Source organism: Nestor notabilis, unplaced genomic scaffold (assembly GCF_000696875.1).
Source record: "Nestor notabilis isolate BGI_N333 unplaced genomic scaffold, ASM69687v1 scaffold15709, whole genome shotgun sequence".
Taxonomy (NCBI): Eukaryota; Metazoa; Chordata; class Aves; order Psittaciformes; family Psittacidae; genus Nestor; species Nestor notabilis.
In genome coordinates, this window is record NW_009945308.1 from 177,351 (window position 1) to 199,089 (window position 21,739).

The 21,739-nt window shown below is 42.4% G+C and overlaps 1 protein-coding gene across 1 annotated transcript in view; it reads left to right on the forward strand.

The window, feature by feature from the left end:
* The window catches only part of TMEM132B (transmembrane protein 132B), a gene marked incomplete at its 5' end in the record, with an annotated part of 172,392 nt that extends 151,747 nt beyond the window's left edge, over positions 1 to 20,645 (forward strand). Inside the window, 4 exons of the mRNA XM_010022816.1 lie at positions 9,226 to 9,431; positions 16,888 to 17,161; positions 18,494 to 18,685; positions 19,494 to 20,645. Of these exons, the coding sequence (XP_010021118.1) occupies positions 9,226 to 9,431; positions 16,888 to 17,161; positions 18,494 to 18,685; positions 19,494 to 20,645 (1,824 nt within the window). The remainder of the gene's footprint in view (positions 1 to 9,225; positions 9,432 to 16,887; positions 17,162 to 18,493; positions 18,686 to 19,493) is intronic.
* Between the last annotated feature and the right edge of the window lie 1,094 nt (positions 20,646 to 21,739).

Sequence of the window (21,739 nt, forward strand, 5' to 3'; positions counted from 1 at the left end):
GAATGCCGGGAAAGCAGCAGGCACAGGAGAGCTGGTTAAATTCAGCTGTTTGTTGTGGTTTATCCCTAACCAGCCCCACACAGACACTCGCTCACTCCCCTCGGTGGGATGGGGGAGAGAATCAGAAGGGTGTAAGAAAGCTCATGGTTTGAGATAAAGGCAGTTTATTATGTAAAGCAAAAGACACACACACAAGCAAAGCAAACCAAGAATTGCTGCACCCCTTCCCATGGGCAGGCAGGTGTTCAGCCATCTCCAGGAAGGCTCCATCATGCGTAATGGTGACAGCATCACTCCCAAATGTCCCCCCCTTTCTCCTTCTTCCTCAGCTTTACAGGCTGAGCGTGATGTCCTACAGTCTGGAACATCCCTGGGGTCAGTTGGGGTCAGCTGTCCAGGCTGTGTCCCCCCGACTCCTCGCTGGTGGGGTGGGGAGAGAGGCAGAATAGGCCTTGGCTCTGTGTAATCGCTGGAAAACATCCCTGTGTGATCAACTGTTTCCAGCACAAACCCCAAACACAGCCCTGTAACAGCTACTGTGAAGAAATTAACCCTGTCTCAGCCAAAACCAGAACAGGTTTTAACTGATGAGCTGGTTTTTTTCCAAGTACACACTCTTTAGAAATCCCTAATTCCCCATTAAAATTTCCTTGGAAAAATTGAAGGATACTCAGTACGTGAAATTGAATGAATACGCATGTAATTGTTTCTTTTAATTTCATGGAGCCTTAGATCTTAAATTTCAGTCACAGGGATTAGAGCCATGAATCATGAACACTAAGTTTACTTAGTACACAGAAGATTGCTTTTAAAGCCCGTTATCTTACAAAGAACTTCAGTGGAACTGAAGTATGTTACATCTGCCTGAATATTTTCCCCTCTTGACGATGTGTAAATTATTCTGTCAGCCTGTAACCCCATTCATGTAATTCAAGTGGGGAAAAGGAGAGGGAGAAACCCCCACCTTAGTTTATAGCTCCAACGTATGTGTTAGCTTCACCTAATTAACAGCTTTTACAGAACAGGTTCAGTGTTTGCAGTTAGTATTGGTGCAAGAAAGAGCTGGCACCATATGCTGTGGTTTCACCAGATAAACAGCTCTTAAGCCCTTCTGGGATACAAGCTTATGAGTATGAGTAAGTGGTGATATTTACTTAAACTAACAAGTGTTGGTAATGCCTAACCTGCAGAAGTTTAAAGATCAAATACTTAAGCACATGCTTCTCTGAGGTGTCTCTTACTTAAAATTTGTGCTGGTGAGAGATCTTTCATCTCAGTGTTAGAATGAAGATGTCTGTCTAGAGATAAACATGCCTGTTCGGGAAGGATGCAAGCCCAGGAGAGGCTCTGCATCATGGTGACAAGGCAAGTAGAAGCCATGCTGACTTGCATACTAGACTGCTTAAAAGAAACAAATACTCATGGAGTAAGAACGGGACTGGCACAATTCTGGTCACAAATGGTGATGATAAATCAGTGGGGAGAGCAGGAACTTTTAATTCTGACAGAATTCCTCAGCTTGATTTCTGTAGAAAGCGTGCAATTAAAAGCTCATCTGATTAGTGAAGGAACTTGGTATGTGGCACAGAGCACATTTTGGCAGCCACCATGTACTGCTATTAGCTGCCCCCAATTGCTTTCAGTATTTACACTACATAATCAATAAGAAGGAAACGCCAGAGCATCTGCCCTTCCCAGCTGCACCGCGCTGCGGAGGCACAGCGGTTATACTGAGCCGAGCAGCAGGCTGGAGCCTGAAAGTGCAGCCACCTTCTTTGGTCCTCCCCTTTCAACCTGTGCACCCGCCAAACTCCCCATCTCCAGCAGGAACGCCCCTGCACGGCGGGCTGGGGAGTGAATGAGAGCAGCTGCTGTGCACCTGGGACTGCAATCCTGGCCGAGCTCATGTGTTGTTTAATCATTTTGCATAGATCAACAGTTTCTGAATAGTGCACACTTCATTCAGTACAGCAGGGTTTTAAATTCTCATTGAACATTCATGGATCATTGCACCTTTTCTAAGCCACAGCAGTTGTCTCTATTGTTACACCAAAACGTTAATGTCTTCCATGGTGTCCTTCCCTCTAGTTCAGTGCCTTTCAATAGGGGTTAAACGGTAAAAACACTCTAAAACTTCAAATACCTATTCACATCATTATAAACTATATGTAGTCTCATCTCCCTCCTCCCCCAATATCCTGCTTCTCTCATCAGTAGTGTTAAATAGTAACATCTACAGAGCAACTGAGCTGAGGCTTCTTCAATAAAACAATAGGGTACCACTAACTATCGTGCTAATTGCTGCTGAACTGCTATTAAAGTGGTCTCATGTTGTCCACGTGGAGCTCTGTGCATCTGCGTAACTGATCATCTCCTTTACAAGCCTGTTGCTTACACCATCATGTTCTTCTGGGTTCTTAAACACACAGCACTTCAGTCTGTTACCTGGTTTTCCTAACCTGTGCTTTCCTGGACAAAGGGTTTTCCTTTCAATCTTATTTCTAATTCCCTGTCATTACATTTCAGATCTGAGTATAAATTAGTTTGTATTCTGTACTAGTGCCATAAGTAGTCTTCAGGTAGTCTTCAGAAACAGGTACGTTATCTGCAACGTCCTGTGCAGCAAATTGTGCTAATGGGGCTTGTTCTCAGGGGTCTTGAGCTACGTGTGAGGTGGGCTGAGTGCTGAAGTATTTGGGCTCCCACAACTCCTCCCTTTCAAAGCAAGTGGTTGTCAGATTCTGCATCTCTAATGAGAGAAACCTGACATCCAGACGTGAGTTTTGAATCTCTCACTTTAGCTCCTTAGGACAGTAAAACTGGGAAAAATGGCCATTACAAAATGATAATTTCAGAATGGCCTGGATTTCCCAATGGATTAGTTTGTGGCGTTTTGGAAATCTCTACCTACCTTTTGAATTGCCTGCTAGCCTCTGAAACTTTGGCCTTTGGTACTTGATCATCCTCTATATTCAACTGGATTGCCTTCAGAGGTGGGGGTGTGGAATAATGATATCCCTATTTGTAAGTATAGCTACTGGACTGCATTGAATCACACTGTTTGTATACAGTTTCTGTGTAACACTGTCATTCATTGATAACATGAAAAGCAAACACGTACTGAACACATGGGAAGGGGAATACTTGACTTAAGCTCTTGCTGTTGTTTCTATGTAGGAAACCAACCTTAGAATAATATCTCCAGGGATTCCTATAGCCAACATTTAGATCTGAAACCACAGCAGCTATTCCAGAGAACAGTACTTGGAGAACTGGTTTGCCAATAAAAACAAATTAATGTGAAAAGAATGTTTCAAAAATGATACTTCCAAGACTACTCTGCATGTGTCTAAAATTAAAAGGGAATAAAACTTATGTATTCATTAGTTTCAATTTCAGCATCACATCGTTTGCCATCCTTTGCTCTGCATATTCTTAATCTACCATTTGCCTTAAATTGCTTGGAGATAATATCTGCAGACCCGAGCACATGTAATTAGCTGGGGCGGGGGGAAGCAGAAGTATTGCCAGAATTACCTGCATAGAAAGATCCCTGTTTGTGGAAGTTGTGCTGTGACGCCAGGGTGATGTCTCCTTCTCAAGAGGTACCTCTCTCCTCACTGTCTCTGCCACACAAGCCCAATATGTTGTTCTGGGGCAGAACTGTAATTCAGCTTTGGCCAATTAGTTTTGTCTTTAAAAGGGAAATTAAATGTAATGACAATTTCTACTTTTATGTTATCACTTGACACATGCATATGAGCAAATATTGTACACTACAATGATTAACTTGTCACGAACACAACATACAATTACAGCCAAAACACGAACTCTGACATTTTCTGTACTACCACCAGGCATAGTTCTGAATTTAAATAAAACCAGCATTTCTTAGCTGAAAAGGGCTTGGAAACCCCCTTTGTTTATCTGTTGCAAGACATGAGGCTGGTCTTTCCATCCCTTTGTTGGTTAGGAGAGATCCAGCAGTGGCTTCAGGGAGCGTGTAATACAGAGGGGACAGGAGCAGGAAGCCAGCTAGCTGTTTGGAAGAGTGAGAAACAAGAGGACAGGGAAGAAGAATAATCATCCTTTTTCTCTCCAGCTGTTAGCCCAACACTAAGCCAGGTTCCTCAGGCTGAGGAAGTAATTTCGGACTGTGCTGCTAAAGCAAACATGTAGCAAAAATAAAGTACAAAATTATCGAAACCAGAAAAAAGGGTTTGAGGTAGCTCAGCAAGTACTTCCTAATGGGCTAAAAAGACAATGCTAGTAACAGTGCTGCAGAAAAGGAGGAAAAGAAGGCTTTGGGAAATACCACAAAATTAGTTTTAAGATTATTGTGAGAATGAGCCATTTACTCTAAGCACCACTCACTTTAAAATCTTGTTACAATTGTTCTCTTTAAAACCTCAGCCACAATAATGAGACTTTGCATCCCTTACACCTTCATTGTGCACTGTTCCTCTGACCTCTTCTAAATGCCCACAGTTTGCTGGTCTGTCATCCCTGCCTCCTCTTCCACAAGGACTCCGGGTGGGCCTGTTCGCAGAGGACTTTGGTGGCTGCCACCAGCCCAAGTTCTGGGGTCCTTCTTGAGCACTGGACATCAGCAACAGCATTTTCTCAGGCAGGGACTGGAATAAGGTTGGGTTTTGCTGTTGGAAAAAAACAAAACAGGGTTACAAGGCTGAAAAGGCTGCACATCTGTCCCGTTAAACTTAAGACTTTTTAAATGCCAGTAGATCTTAACTTCAGCAAAAACACTCTTATAAAGGCCAGTTCTGCTGAGTTACTGGTGAAGGATCTTCTGAAAGCAAGTGTAAAAGGGCCCTCTTTTCAAGGGTGAATTTGAACTTCAAATATAAATCATTTGAGGACCTGACTAGATAACCAAATGGCTGTAGCTCTCAGCTGAAAAGACTCTCTGTGTCAGACCCAGTTCTGATACACACTGTCGGTGCCTCAGTTTCCTCTGGGTTGTAAAAATAACATCATTTTAGGTTTTGCAGATCAAAAATTCTTAGATGAGAAGTGCCACAGGACAGTTTGGCATTGTACTTGGTATCACTCTTGCATCTGGTGACTTAAGGTCACTGCTGCTTCATACCTAATTAAACAAAAAGAGTTAATTCCTTTGGGTAGCATTTTTTCCTTTAAAATTCATTGTACATGTTCATACACACCATTCATGTAGGTATCAGTGAGAAGTGTATGTCTGAAGGTGAAAAAAGATGAACTTGGAGATGAGGCCTGTGCTGGGAAGGTGCTGCTGGCTGGAGGTGCCCGTGTGGCAGGGCTCTCCCAAAGCCATCTTGCTCTCCTCTGTGGAGAGATGCCGAGTGGGCATTCAGCAGCAAGCTCTTGTTTAACCAACAAACTCCTCAGCAGTTACCAGCCATGAGGAGCGTGAGTGCTTATTCAGTCTCCTGCAAGCTGAGGGTAAGGTATGAGCTTTGGAATAGAACCTGCATGTAAAGAAGAACCACGCAGCAGGGCGGTAGTTACTTGTTTTCTTGTCACTTCCCATTCCCTCCATTTTAGCTGCTCACTCAAAGGGTGTATAAACCTTCACCCACCTGACTCTTGAATGCTTTCCCAATTACTTTTTGGACTGCTAGCTACTTTTGTACTGGATTAATCTCAAATGAGGAGGCTGTGACAGGCTGTACAGGTCCAATTGTGCTTTTTACAACTACTTGTGGGGATTGGATCCAACCACCTGCTCCAGAGCCTGGAAAGGTTAATTGCAGCTCTCTTCTCTTGACCTGCATACCAGAGCACATCCCAGCCATCCTGCCCTCCTGGCTGCAAACTGTCTCAAACAGCACTTCCTGATTTAGTCAGGCAGCTGACAATGGATGGTGACAGGCTCTTTTAAACAGGCTTGCTCTCTGCATTTTAGACGAGAGGCTGGCAGCCTAAGCTTTTCCTGTGTCCTCTCACTGTGCAGTGTTTGCAGGAGAGATTTGTGTTTGCAGCATTTCCCTTCTTCGTTTCTTCAAAAGCGGCAGCTCAGAAGAAATCTGTGTGTTAAGTTACCTGCTAGTGAAACTCTGCCCGTGTCACCCTGCTGTGTCAGCTTGCTCCATGGTGAACCTGAGGACTTGCTGCTGCAAAGAGCCATGCCCTCCCCAAACTTGTACAAGCTCCCCTTGCAGCAGCATCACGAGCCACTTCTGGCAGGCAGAGTGTGACTAGAACAGCATGGAGGAGACTTAAAAAGGGAGAAAGTGAAGGGAACATTTGCTGTAGGCCATTAGCCAGAGAAAACAGCTGGCACCGAGTCCTCAAAACTCAACGTGTGTTTCTCATTCCCTCTTCACTTTGGAGGGGTGTCAGAGTGCTGTCAGCATGAAACCACAGCTCTCATCTGAGACATGGATGAAACTAATTCTTTGTTCTGGGCCTGTAGTAGATCCCAAGTGAAAGAGAGTGCTGGGCATTTTCCATACATGTTCAGGGATCATAGAATCATAAAATACCAGGTTGGAAGGGACCTCAAGGATCAGCTGGCCCAACCTTTCTAGGCAAAGCATGACCTTGACTAGATAACAGAGGCTTCCTCAGTTGAGCTTTAGTGTAGCCTAAATCGTTAACAGTAGTCATAGTTTCACATACTTCATCATGGATTCATGATTTTCCTTTCAACTCTTTGGTTTGCTTGTACCTAGCAGAGTAAACCCAAATTCCAGCTAGAGAACTGAAACAACAATGGCTCTCTTTAAGTTGTCCCATCAAGATGGGATTATTTTCTGGAAGACCAGCTCTGAACTCTACACAAGGCTGCTGTGTGAACCTCTATAGTGTAGTCATATATCCTGAATTCTACTTACCTCTTGGTCAGTATACAAATGACTGGCTCTGTCTGGACATATGATCTATGAAATTTGTAAGCCTAGCCTGATGTTTTTACAGCTACAATTAAAGTCCATCTTTCAGTTCCCTAATTTAGCACCTTTCTTGCCTGCTGGTAAGACTAGAACATTTTAAACAGCAAGAAGAGAATCTAAAATATTAGCTGCTGCCATGTCAGATATTAGTTATTCCCCTCATCCAGTCTTGATGTTTATCCCCCCTCTTTGAGTTTCCTTAATTATTTCTGTCTTGTATTAATTTTCACAAAACTCCCTAGGTGTAGGCTTTATGATTTAGAATCTCAGCTGCTCATTCAATTAATGGGCTTGCTTAATGTGCTTAAACTTTCCAGAGACACTTATGACACACTATGAGGGGGGAAACAAAGGTTCTGAGTGTGCTCCGTCTCATGTGTGGTTCTCCAGGGCCTGGAGTCCATTTTAAGCTCTTTATCAGATAACTGGATTTATTTATTATTGTTTTTTAATTCCTGTATTCATTAAAATTCTGTGGCAGGAGCAGCTCTCCAAAAGAGTGATGTAGTTTTCTTTGCCCCATCCCTTGTGGTCTGGGGCATGTGGCTTGGTCCCTTTGTAAACAAGTAATTGACTGTAGTTTCAGTACATTGATTAGGAGTCGAGAAGCTGACTTGGAAATGGCAAACATGGAAATGCTGCTCTTTTACTTTATATATGGGTACTGCACGTGGAGGGAAAAGACACTGGACAGCGAGCTTTTCTAACAAGAACCTCAAAGCACTTGACAGTATTTTTAGCAAAGCTATTACCTAATACTAAGCAGCAGAGGAGAGTGACATCAGCTCTACAGTGGTGTTGGCAAAGGGACAATCTGAAACGTTTGGCTGCGTGGTCTCACTGAGCATGCAACAGTCATTCGATACGGTCAATGTTCAGTGGGTATATACCAACAGAGCAGCTGGCACAGTGTTTTCCAAATGTTTCCCCTTCCATGCTTGACAGGAGCAGTCAGGATGATAGTACAACTCGGGTATTGTTCACCTAGCAGCTATATACCATGACAGAGCTCAAGAGAGAAATGACATTATTCCAAGATAAAAAGCAGGACAAGACTTACATTTCAAAGTCAATATGTGATGTGAGGACTGACACTGGGGGAAAAAAAATAGGCTGCTACACAGCTTCTGTATTTTTTCTTGGCTCAGTGACCCCTAATTCCTGTTAACAGAAAAGCTTTGAGGGAGGGGCATTTGCAGAGCAAAAACCAACCTGTGTCTCATTCAGCGTGTTCCCCACTGAAGTCTACAAGAGCTATCTCAGTAACTCCAGTAAACCAGAATTTAATCACCGGCTTAGCCAGAATCCCTTCAGATCTGAGTCTCAATGCATCATACAACACGACGCAGAACAGTCCTGACAAGAACAAAGTCCATTTCAGTAACACAGCTACATCTCATGAGCCATGGCTTTAAGAGATTAAAACCACAGTTCATGGACTCTGTTGGAGACTATCACCTCTCTCTCACTTTGAAGCAGAATACAAACCTTTATATAGGTCCAAATACACATACAGCTGCATGTACACATGTACCTGTATCTACAAACACATTATACGTTAATCTAGATGTCTTACATAAAATGAAAAGGTGCACACACACACATTCATAAATACAATTTAAATCCATACCTCCTGAAGCAGTTCTGTCTTTTCAGGATGCAGGTCAAAGGCGTTGGTCCATCATGGCCTTTATATAAACAGGGTCTGTGCTCAGGACCTTGATCTTTAGCCAAAGGATCCCTGGGACCAAGAGAGTAGATGAGGTGTAGTTCAGAGCCCATGTGCTAGTTCTGGCAGTGTTTTTGAATGCTGACACAAAGCAACTACAAATACATTTTGCTAAAAACCATTACTGAGAACTTCTACAAATGAATGTTTGTGCTGCACTTGTGCTCCTGAGCCATAAGGGGATCTTTGTCTTTCAGTGTTACAGCGCTCAAGGAAAAAGGAATAGATTCTGTTTTATGGTTCTGAGTCAGTCTTTTTCTTACTAACATATGGCCCCATTTTTTCCAGATTCTTTAAGCAAGTTGTAAACATAAACTTTGATGCACATGGAGTTTGATTCATGAACAGTTTAATTTGCCTCGCATAAAAGATTCACATAGGTTATATAACATCATTAAATTATTTCTGTAGTTTGAGTAGTATCCATTGAGGAAAGCAGAACTGTGTCCCTGGGGTCCATTTATCACTGTTTGCTACTAATTAGAAAACTGAGCCTGCAGTACGCACGGCTCACATTATCAGTGTTGTCTCTGGACTGATGTATCAGTTCTTGGGCTTCCTCAAGAACTTTTATTCATTTCCTAATTAATTTTTTTTTCTTTTAAGGTTTCTGACAGCTGCGACTCCATCTTCGTTAATGGCAAGGAAATGAAAAGCAAAGTGGATACTATTGTTAACTTCACTTACCAGCATTTTACCACCCAATTAGAAGTGACGGTCTGGGTTCCCCGGCTCCCGCTGCAGATCGAGATCTCTGATACAGAGCTCAGCCAGATCAAAGGCTGGAGGATACCCGTCACCTCCAACAAAAGGTACACTTCCAGCACTGGCACCGTCCCCATACGTGCCCAGGGCCTCTGGTTTTAGAACACAACACATTTTTAGAGTCTTTCTCAAAATCTAACCTCTCCTGTTGAGAATTAGCTTTACAGTCTGTCTTGGCCTTCATTAAGACATCCAACAGCAGTAGCAGTAGGCTATATTTTATCCTGATCTATGTAGTTTAAAAGTCAGTGGCTTTGCCTGGAGCATTAAGGAATTCCACACTATCTCAGGAAATCGTATCATAACTCTGATGTGCAAATCTCAGGACAAGGACCTGGACCTCCCCCACTGGTATGTAACATCAGGGGTGTGTGTGTGATACTCAGCAGGGCTGGTGCTCAAAGGTTCTGCCCACAATGCTCTATGAAATAGGGAGAAAGGAGGAGTGAGGTCACTGGGCACTGCCAGGGCTGTTGGACTTAGATAATCTACTCTTCTCCTGAACCATCCTATGATTCTGCAACTTCGGGTGACTGTTCAGTCTCTGTAGTGTACAGCAGACCTGGCTGAAGCACCACTTAGCACATCTGAATTAGGTAAAAACCCACTCATGTTCCTATTGAAGACTGTACTGTGATGAGCAGATTCTTCCAGGACAAATGCGGATGGGGAAATAAGGGCAGGGGGGAGGTAGCGGAAGCAGGGATTTTAAGCTCTGTTCCCATTATTCCCTACTGAAAATACCCATCGTTTGCACAATTTGCAAGATTAAGAACTTCCAGTAATACTGCTATATTGGTGGATTTTAGGCTAAGTTGAAAAATGCTATTGGAGAACAAGGCATGACACCAGCTCAGATTTATAATACAGTGGAAAAGCATTTCTGGCAGCAGTAAGTGCAGTGCGAAACACTGAGGCAGTTCTCGCTGAAGCACTCGCTTTGCCCAGGAGAACATCTCAGCTATTGAAGAGCCTTAAAGAGCCCAAACAGGCAGCAGTGGAGTAGAATTATCTAATACTTTATGAGGGCATAAAATTATGGGTAATAGGACGGAATTTACAGGACGTTTAGATAATGAGCTGCAAAGAAGGGGACTGACTTACCTTGGGCTATGGGGGACATTTCTTCTGGCAGTGACAGAATCAGTGATGAGGATCTGGCACAAGAGAAATTTGTGGGTTTGCTTCCATGATAAAGGCAAAGTTGCCACATGGGGCAGGGAGAGATGTGCTGGGTGAGGAATGAACGTATGCTGCCTGCTTAAAGTTTCACTTAACTTACCTTCTGCTTGTAACCTGCCCCAGCACTGTAACACTCCCTTAGGCACTGCTCCTACTAAAACCAGTGGGGATTTTGCTGAGCAAATAACTGCAGGATTAGGCTGCTGCCATTTATTACAGGAGTAAACTTTGAGCAGCAAGCTCAGTGAGTTAGACATTCAGCTGTGCTTAAGTCGTGGACATTCTGACTTTAAACCTATTACATGCAGTACTAGAAATTTACCCCCCGGTGTCTAGTTCTGATTTATTTGGCCAGCTGAAATAAAGATAATGGTCTGAGAGTCTGCTCTGTTTGCAAGCTGGCAAGTGGGGTGGGTTTGCTGCTGCTCAGATTGCATCAGAGCTGCTGGCACATCTTCAGCAAGCCTTTCCCTGGAGGGTGGAAGAGAAAGGGTGGTCCCTGTCTCACCCCCCGTCTCACAATGGCAGCTGGGGGGTGGTTATGACACTGTGGGTCAACAGTCCAGGCCCGTAGGAATGGGAAAGGTTTCAACTAGAAATAAATTATCTCTTGGTTTATGGAACATTCACGTGGATTTTTTTTAAACTTTGGGGAGTTACTCTAACTCCATAGGTAGTGTAGGACTGGCATTAGTTGTGCTCACTCTGACATTTGCTTTGTACTGAAGGTTTTTACATTTCCTTTATTTCCAGATTTGGATGGGTCTTACCTGAGATTTAGTGGGTTTTCTTCTTCTTTTTTCCAATCTTTTATTTTTCTCTTAAATTAATTTTTCCTGAATCCTCATTCAGCGATGCAGCCAGAAGGCCACACTCACTCACTCTGAGCAGTGGTTCAGCCCGTAGTTCTTCACATGCCTGCCCAGTGTGTGTCATACAGTGTTAGTGCTGAACAGTGAGAACGTTGTCTTGTGTGATACCTGAGGACAGGTCTGAAAGAGAGGAGAAGGCCTTAACCTTTTTTAAACCCCCAGATGCAAGCATTTCCCAGCAGGTGTGGTTGCCATAGCATTGTACTGCTTCAACTTCACTTTCATGTAGAGCCATATACAGAAGGTAACATATTTTTGAGCATTTCTTAGAGGGATAGTGCAGACACTTCCCCAACCTCTGAACATGGCTCTATTTCCTCTGGTTCCCCCAGTACCTCCTTCCCACATGCTCAGTGTGGCTGTGCTGGTTCAGTTGTCACAGGGGCTGAGCCAGATGGCAAAATATAACTGGGTTTACAATAATCTTGTAAATGTTTTTATTGGTGGTGTCAACAAAAGAAATGCTTGTGAAACTGCTGTCCCAGCATGGCTGTTCTTCATCTGAATATAACAGCTTCTATTTCAGTCCTGAAAAGTGTTTGTATGCCTCAGATCACATCTGTTCTTTCCAATGATGTTTGTTGATCTAATAAACTGTATTGCTTCTCCCTATAAACCCTGCCATGTCTGTAACTGTAAAATACATGTGATTACAGACATGTTGGCTTACCTGACTTCTTGAGTAATTTCCATAAAGCAATGCAAAAGGGTTTTTCCAAGTTTTACAAATGCCCCATGCCCAGCTCAGTTTGAACTCTGTGGATTCTCACCTGGTCTGAACTGCTGTAAGAGCAGGAACTTCCTGGAGGAATAGAAAGAGCAAAACTAGGAAATTGGGACAAAAGCAGTCTCCTCTATGTAAGAGCAGTAATACAGTTTAGCATATCAGTCTGTAAATATGTGACAAACCTTTGTTTATTGCCCAGAAGAGAACCTGATCTATGGTGGTGCGTGTGTGCTACTGCAGATGTGAAGGGCCTCCCTTGCCAGGTAGAAGTCAGTTCATGGATGAGCTCATGACTAATGCATATGGAATGTGGTCCATGAGCTAGCTTGGGATAACAGAAACCCTGCTCCTGCAATGGGCTACCCAGCAGCCCACAGCCTCAGCAAACAAAAGGTGTAGATATAAATGGAAGTCAAAGAAGTCAAATATGAGAGTGTAGAAGAGACTTTGCTAGTCTAACAAGGACATTTATTTTGATTCCTCATGTATCTGCAAAATAATTACCTTCTTCTTGAAGTTCCTGCACTAGCAGCTGTATGCACATACATTTACATGGGTGAGCGGCTTCCACTTGCATTAATAGGAATTGCATGGCTAAAGGCTCACAGAACAAGCTGGAAATTTAAGTAAATATTTGCAACTGGGATAGCAGTTTGTTGTCACGAGGCTCCCGGGGGGCAGCCACCACACAGTGTCACTTCAGCACATGTTCACTATCTGGCACACAGTCTACTGGCCTTTTACCAGCACCTGGCCTTACTGAACAAAGCTGGTAAAGCCATTACTGGGTCATGGCAACTCAGAGTAGCATCAGCCCTTGAAACCTTCAGAACAGAGTTAAGGGAGATGTGGTATTGCTTATGAAAGGCAGCCTGTTGGACTAATGGTTAATTAGGTGGTAGCTCTGTTTTGGTCCTGTCTAGTACTAGAGACAAAGCAGGGAAGTTAGCCTAAGTTAAATGCAGGAAAAACCAAAACTGCTTCATGGAAACCTCTGTGTGGGTGCTGCCACTCACAAATGAAGCCATACTTGAAGGTGAATTAAGTGAAACCAGATTCAAACCATTCCAAGTATGATTAACAACCTCCACACAACGCTTGAACACACTGTAAATTCCCTCCTTTAGTTAACTGACTTTAATGTCCTATGGAGATAAAGCTACAGAAATGTTTGTAAATAGGCAGACTGTATTTTCAAGGCATGTGAAGGCACCAAACTGTGTTTCTTCTTGAACTGTGGCTGGAGCTATCTGCAACTTATTCCTGTAGCTTCCACTAAATTAACTTCCATGGCTTGTATTCTGTGTCAAAAATTACTTCCCCCCCAATTAGAAGTGTTGCAATTGTTTTTTAAATACATGACTCTTTAATGAGTATTTAAATTCAAACCCAGCAAAAGTGATTTCTTTAGGGTTTTTTTGTAACAGAAAACTGGCACCTGGCCCAAGAACGTGATGCCTGGTTTGAGAGTGGTGCAAATTAAAAGAGACATACTTACTTAAACTGCTCACAACAGTGTCTATAATGTAAAGCTGACAGACCACTGATTAGATCAGTGCTAGCAGGCACCCTTGTAACAGGGCTGCTGTTGTAATTCAGCTCTCTGGCAAAGGCTTGCTGTGTGAAACGTAAATTACATGTAATTCTGGCAATACAGGTTCACTAAAGAAAAGCAAAAAATCTTCCAAGCAAGTTTTCCAAACAGGAAGAAATAGGGTAAGAAGGATTCTGAGAGATATCCAGAGCTAACCTTAGAGGTGACCAAGGGGGTGAAAAGCACAGTATGCAGCAAGAGCTTATATTCATGAAGACATCTCTTAAAAAGAAAACGAGCTCACTGCTTCATGAAGGATTTTAGGCCTACTGAAAACACTGTAACGAGTTTAAGGAATTACGCAATTCAGTGGATCTCAAAACATTTTGTTGCGCCCATGGAAACAAAACACTGAAGTGCTCTGATTACTGAATCAGGATTTGTGGCTTTGAAGTAGAAATCGATATCATTTGTTTAAATAAAGCAAAAATTGGAGCTGGTACCTGGTGATGAAGACTTGCAAAGCTTGTACTGGAAATTCAAACGGCTCCCTCTTCACTTTGCACTGGTGTCAGAAAGTGCCTTGCCCATTCCATGGTTTTGGGATGCTTGTCTGCTGTTCCACAGTAGCATGCAATTGAAACCACGTATTTCTAAGGATGAGTGTGCAGATACAAACAATTATAAATGTTTTTGCAATGAAATGGAGCCCTTACCTTTGTCTGTGAGAGGTAACACCAGGAAAGAGTTGGACTGGAATCATCTTTTTGTGGTTGGTAGTACTGGCTGCCCACAGTCTTCAGCCTGCTAATACAGGCAGAAGCCATTATACAGCATTCCTCACCTCTGGTCATTCTTCCCACAGTCCACATTTATGAGCTGTACGGGACTGGGGCTGAACAATTCTTTCCCTCAAAGTTGCTCTATTTCCTCTTGAACACTCCAGCAGTCTAAAAGCTGAAACAGTGAAAGTAGAAACAAGTAAGCACAGGAATAAATGAGAGTTACAGTAACACATTGGATCTGCGTAACACATCTGGTTACGTAACTGAAACAGAAAAGGGAGTTGTGTAAAAAAAATTAAGTCAGTGTGAATGCCAAACGTGTATTTTTCTTCAAGCCACAGAACACTGGTTCTGTGTCTCTTTTCCCATGAGAAGACTGGTTCCTACTGGTTCTGTGGCTCTTTTCCCCAAATCCCGTGAAGTACTTCTTACCTGAACAGCTTCTCTGCATTTTTCTACGATTCGCACAGGTACTAAGTTACTGTCTGTATCACTAAAGAAAGAGTTAAATCCCCAAATCTTGGAGCTAAACTTGGTTTTCCCAAAGTCTGTGGTTATTCCGAGCTAGGTTATAGTTTAGATGAGCTGAAGCGGGTCAGCATACAGGAACTGGAAGTGGGAATGTTAAGGAGTTCATGAACTCTTTATAAGCATTACAAGCCAAAAGCAATCTAAGTAGGCATGGGCCAGGTACGCTCTGTGAATAGTCGCTTCTGGGATATTCCCCTCATCTGTTTTGCTGCCTGGCTGGTTCAGTTCATGGTCCAGATTGACACTTGTCTAGGGAAGGAGAAAACAACTGAATTTTCCCAAAACATCCAGCTAGTCTAATTCTGCAAGACTAATTTTTGTGTAATAAATCCCATTTTAGGATCCTGCTGTTTTCTTATTCATTCAGTGATTATTCAGTGATGTTTCAGTGACTAATGATGGGCACTGTTGTTCTGCACACACAAACCCAAAAAAGCTGTACCTCATACCATTTACTTTAGGCCACATATATATTACATATTCAGCTACCAAGTGGTGCACTGAAAATGCATTTCTAGTGTATTAGATTCTGTAACACCAGGACTTTCGATCATTTTGAAGAGAACAAGGGCTTTTCTTAGATATGTTTTCAGCTGACTGTTTGCCAACTTTGTCATAAAACAATTTATAACACAAGCAATTCTGTTTTATAATAGTTTTTCATAGCTCGTATTTCAAAGGAGAAGATAAAGGGATACAATAAACACAAAACTAGTTCCCCAAAATACTGTGAAAAATAAGAGGCTTACCCTGAGTGTTTCACCCTTGCTATAGAGGTGGCTTCAGGCTCAATAAATAAGTAAAAGAGGAAGGCAAATTATTTCTGAGCAATGAATTCCACAGCATGGGGGCATAATGAGTAAAAGCGTGACCACCTGGTGCTTAATACCTGACTTGAGAGAGAATCCGTGTGTTTGTCCCAAGGAATAAACACCACCACACAGGAAAAGAATTGATGGGAAACGGGGTTTGAAACCAGACAAAGCTCTGTGAGGTGTGACAGCACAGCTGTCAGGTACAAATCACTGGGCTGCCGTATAGAGGAAGGTTTATGGGAAGCTGTTATGCTGTCAGGGGTTGTATTTTGCAGGGGGGATGGATAGTTAGAAAACATTAGTGTCTGATGCTGCTGTTGTTTCTGTGGGGTGAGTGGTAGCCTCAGCAGTCTGCATGGTGTAATCTGAGTAACTCATGTCCTGAGTGGAAGCCCCCTGTGGTCATTACCTGACTAAATATACCAGACACTTGCATGACCTGTATGAGATTTAATAGTGCATTTCTGAGATGCAGACAGCTTAATGAACCTATGAGCTACACATACGGGATAAAGCGTGGTGGCATTACCTAAAGCAGGGAATCCTCAGTGTGTTACAATAATTTTGAAGAGAGGAGGAAAATGGTACAAATGTTATGGGCAAAGGTGGAGGAAAGGATGTTAAAACATCTTCTCCCATCCCTGCTGAGCTGCCACAGGGTTTTGTTCCCAAACTGCCCTCTCATAAACACTTCAGGTTGCTTTCCTTAGCCCTGTACAGGATTTGGCTGCTGCTTGCAGACACAGTGAACAAGCAGTGGTGCCACTGAAATGTCAGCAATAGCAGACATATTTTCAAGTTGCTGGGAGGTCCCACTCAAACAGGGAATTCACTAACGGAAGTGACAGTAGCTTTTAAAATTGTACAGCACAGAAAAGCTGCAGAAGCATCCCACCCAGATATAGTAACCTACCCATCCAAATTCTGGTTTCCTCTTTCTCACACAGCAGCAGATGATAACAACGTTAATCTAACTGAAAATACCATGCAGCTGAAGTGCTGCAGTGTTGTAGGGAGATCATGGCAATGCAGATAACAAACCTGGATCTATTTACAGGCCTACCCGTGACAGTGAGGATGAAGAGGATGATGAGAAAAAAGGAAAAGGTTGTACCCTCCAGTATCAGCATGCCATGGTGCGAGTCCTCACACAGTTTGTAGCTGAATCCTCTGAGTTTGGAGGCCACTTGACCTACATGCTGGGCTCTGAGTGGCAGTTTGACATCACTGACCTCGTGGCTGATTTCATGAAGGTAGAAGAACCCAAGATTGCTAAGCTTCAGGATGGCCGAGTTCTGGTTGGTCGTGAGCATGGCATCACCACAGTCCAGGTACAGCCCACGATGTCTCTGCAGCTTCCATAGAGGGAGTTCTGGGTGCACACACACAATAGACAGCTTAGAAAACTAACTGTTCTCTGAAAAAAAAAGCTGAAAAAAAATGTACATGCTGAACATAAAAGGAAGTTTGAAGGGGTTTTCATAACTTCCTTAAAATACCTTTAGGTGAAACTCCTGATGGAATTTATCCACGTTCATGTGACAACACAGTGAGATGTTCTGAACACTGAAGTGGGTTACATGCTGCACATACCTAACTCCTTTTAAATTAAGTGGGACCTTGTGAACTTAACTGTTGGGAAGTTTTACCAAAGATCTACGTACATCTTTATATGCTTAAACATCTGTGAAAAATTAGTCCCATTATGTTCACCAAATGGACACAAAAATAACCATCAGAAATCTGTCAGTGTTCATGATCACTGCCTGTCTCTGTCTAACTTCGTACATATTTCTTAAGCAAAATAAAGGAATACAAGCTCTTAACTGCAAACATCCATATTGTTCCAGTCACACTAGGCATCCTTTGTAGTCAGCACAAAGGAACAGGTACTTCTAGAGCTCAGCTCCTTTCAGCCTGAAACAAACATCACAGCGAGGTCAAGGGATTTCTGCCCTCTTAAAAAGCATCTTTCACTCCAGTGACTACAAGAGAGCAGCAGGCAGCAAGCTCCGATGCAGGGAGCTGTGCTGGGGATTTCTCATGTTTAGACAAATTACATCTCAAATATTTTGGGCCTGAACCAGCTGTTTCTGGCATCACTAGAAAGATGGCTGTTTCTTTCTGAGCTTGTTAGAAACAAGGTCTTAGAACAACTGATGGGACTATTTTGGCTTTGAAAAATGCAGACGGGCACCCAGTGGGATTTTCGAAGTTCTCTTTCATTTAATTCAGGTCCTCTGTCCCTACAAAGGCATCAGGCCAAGTTCCTATCAGCCAGGCTTTGTACGCTTACTTATACCCTTACTGAGTTTCAGCGTTAATCAGTGTCTTACACTATGCCTCATGCTAAACTGCATGCACAGGGAGCTTTATAGCCCACACAAAAATGACTTTCCCAAAACAAATCCATTTAATCTGTACTCCATTGTAGAGGTGAAGCTGCAATTTTGAAGCAATTGGTTGTTTTATTAGATTATTTTTGTAACTAAAGTAATTTAGCAGCAAATAAGTGCAAAGTCTTGGGGGAAACATCAATTACAGCTTATACATGGATGTGACAACCCCAAGATGAATACAAAGTACTGGGCCAATTAGAGTCTAATGTTGTTTTAAAGCAGTTAGTTGGTGTTTCATGCAAGACATTTGCTTTCTCTTTCAAGGTTCTGTCACCTCTTTCCGATTCCATCCTGGCAGAGAAGACAGTGATCGTTCTAGATGACCGTGTAACCATTACAGATCTAGGAGTACAACTAGTCTCAGGCTTGTCCATCTCCTTACAAATCAGCAAAGGAAGCAAGAGAGCTATCGTTTCTACCACCTCTGCATATGATATCCTTCATACTCCGAAACAGGTATGATCCAAAATAGTATCTAAAATTAATTTATATGTATCTTTTTTGTTGTATTTATCATAGAATTGAGACTCTAGATCACTATAGGAAGTGTAACTATCTTTTTAACACTGGCAGTTTGCAGTAAGAAGACTTGTTCTGGTCAAAACATCCTTACAAATGATATTTTTGTGAGTGTTTCTGTAGTTCCCAGAAAAGGCTACAATCACTTTTGTGTATTTCATGTAATCTTCTATATTTAAAAGCATGACAGAAAATTCAGGATACGGCACAAAGATGTGTTCTTAACGTAAATTGTTTCAGTGGGCTGAATGGGAACACCAGTCCCAACACATAACAGCTCTGCATGTTGTATTAAAACTGGCATTAGAACTGCAGTACTACAGAAATTCCCCATTACAGATCCTTTATAAAATTAATTAACCAGGACCTTGGAAATATTCATTATTTGGAATATTTTTATCATGAGGCTCTACCATTCAAAAGAGGCTCCTCACTTCAGACTGAAAAAACCCTACAATTTTGTCAGCACCCTTCATTAAATTTAGCTGACTGTCTTTGATAGTTCCTGAAGATGAGAGAAAAGCCTGAGCAAGTGGTCCAGAGAACACAAATCTGCAAGAAGAAAACGAGGAGCAAAGCAGACATTTTGATTTTCTTTTTGACAAAAAAAACCCCAGCCAACACCCAAACCCAAAGTTAAACTGTGTAATTATTTTGCCAGTGTCAAACTCATCACCTGAGTGCCTGGTCTGTGCTCTCATACCTGTCTCTTACCTTTCCCACATGTTTTTCTTTCTCCCTGCAGGAAGCCATAGTCAGTGCGTGGATTCTGTTCAGCGATGGGTCAGTGACGCCATTAGATATCTATGACTCCAAGGACTTCTCGATCACCGTCACCTCACTGGATGAGATGGTAGTGTCTGCACACCAAAACCTTCAGTCCAGATGGCCTGTGGTGGTGGCGGAAGGGGATGGGCAGGGACCTCTGATTAAAATTGAAATGGTCATCAGTGAGCCATGCCAGAAGACCAAGCGGAAGAGCATTCTGGCTGTTGGGAAAGGAAGCGTCAAAGTGAAGTTTGGTCAAAAAGATTCAGACCGAAAAGGAAGCACTAATGACATTGATGATATGGATAGAGATTTTAAAAGCCATGCAAGCAATTCTATAGAGAAACCTGCAGAACAAGAGAGGACAGTACAAGAGTGGTTCAAAAACCACGAGGACATGTCCAGTCATGAGGACAATGCAAACAAAAGCACAACTTTCGTATATCCCATTGATCAGGAGTCCCTGGAGGATGGTCTCCAGAATAACCCAACTGCCTTCACAGGTTTCCCTGTGCAAGTAGAAATACCAGGAGAAAACAACCCCAGTGATCTCACATTGAATTCAAGAGGATTAACGGATTTGGAGATCGGCATGTATGCCCTGCTCTGTGTTTTCTGCTTAGCAATCTTGGTCTTCTTGATTAACTGCGTGGCATTTGCTTGGAAGTACAGGCATAAAAGGTTTGCTGTAAGTGAGCAAGGCAATATCCCCCATTCCCATGATTGGGTCTGGCTTGGAAATGAGGTTGAACTGCTGGAAAACACAGTTGACATTTCGCTCCCATCAGAGGAGTGCACTACCATGATTGACAGAGGAATGCAGTTTGAAGAAAGCAACTTTCTCCTTAATGGGAGCTCTCAGAAGACTCTTCATAATCATATCCTCAGATCTTCTGAGTACCTTTGTGAAAAAGAAGTTAAAAGTGAACCTATAAATCCTTCTGGACCAAAGCAGAAGCGAGTAAAGTTCACTTCATATACAACGATACTGCCAGAGGATGGAGGCCCCTACACCAACTCAATTCTATTTGACAGTGATGATAATATTAAATGGGTATGCCAAGATATGAATCTTGGTGATTCCAAGGAACTTAGGGACTATATGGAAAGACTGCAAGACAATATGTAAAACTACTTTCTTATGTTTGTAATCACCTTTATGCCTTCTGTTTATGGATGGTGGAGCAGTCAGTCCAGTCAGCAATAGGAACAAGACAGCCCAACCTTGGAGTTACTGAGATGATAACCTGAGCAGGTACAAGAGGCTGGCTGAGTTAAACCTGTTTCACCACAAACCAGGATGTGCCCCTAAAACAGCTACCTGTAGGTGTCGGAGGTGTCACACACGATGGCTGTTTTTGTATACTGCCTGGTACGGTACTAGCAAAATGCTAATACAACTACGCTCAGACTCAGAGGAGACTTCATTGTTTGTCATCTCTCATGATAAATGGTAAATCAGAAAAGAAAGGGATACTTGTTTGCATTGATTTTTCTAGTCGTCGTCCTTTGTAAAGCACAGTGGACATTTGTTGCTTACAGCCTGAAACGAGGCTTACATTAAAAGGGATCTGAATGAATCTAATTTTATTGCCTATGTGCAATGCAGCCAAGTAGTTGTTTTATTTTTTACAGATATAAACCCCCCCATGTGGTTAATTTCTTTTCCTATTGTTTATGACTATTATTTGACTTAGGAAACATTAAATATTTTCTTTGAAGGTTTCTTTTTTGGTTGTACCAAAGTGTAGTACAGTAATATTTATAATGATTTAAGTTTTCTATTCATCTGCATCAGCCCCTAGAGATACCTCCTTCATCACCAATTATCTTTCTCCTTTCCTTATGGGTACATGGGTCATTAGTATTTGAAACATAGAAAGGTATTAGAACTCTTACTGGGAAAGGGTTGTATCTTCTTACAGGGAAATGTAAATACAATAATAAACCCTGGAAAATAAAAATCAAGGAGTAACCCTGGGTTTACTTTTGTCATTGCTAATATGAAAAAGTAACCTGAAACAAAACAGCACGTACTTCAAAGGAAAACACTTTGCTGAAACAGCAGCTGGGTTGACAATACACATTATCATCAGAGTGGGAAAGTCACATGTGGCATTGAAATGCAGAGAATAGGAAGGAGATTTCCTAGCAAATAAGCAGAAGCTTGGAGTCAGTGTTGCTCTGTGCTAATTAGGACACTGATGGTAGAGGTCAGCAGGA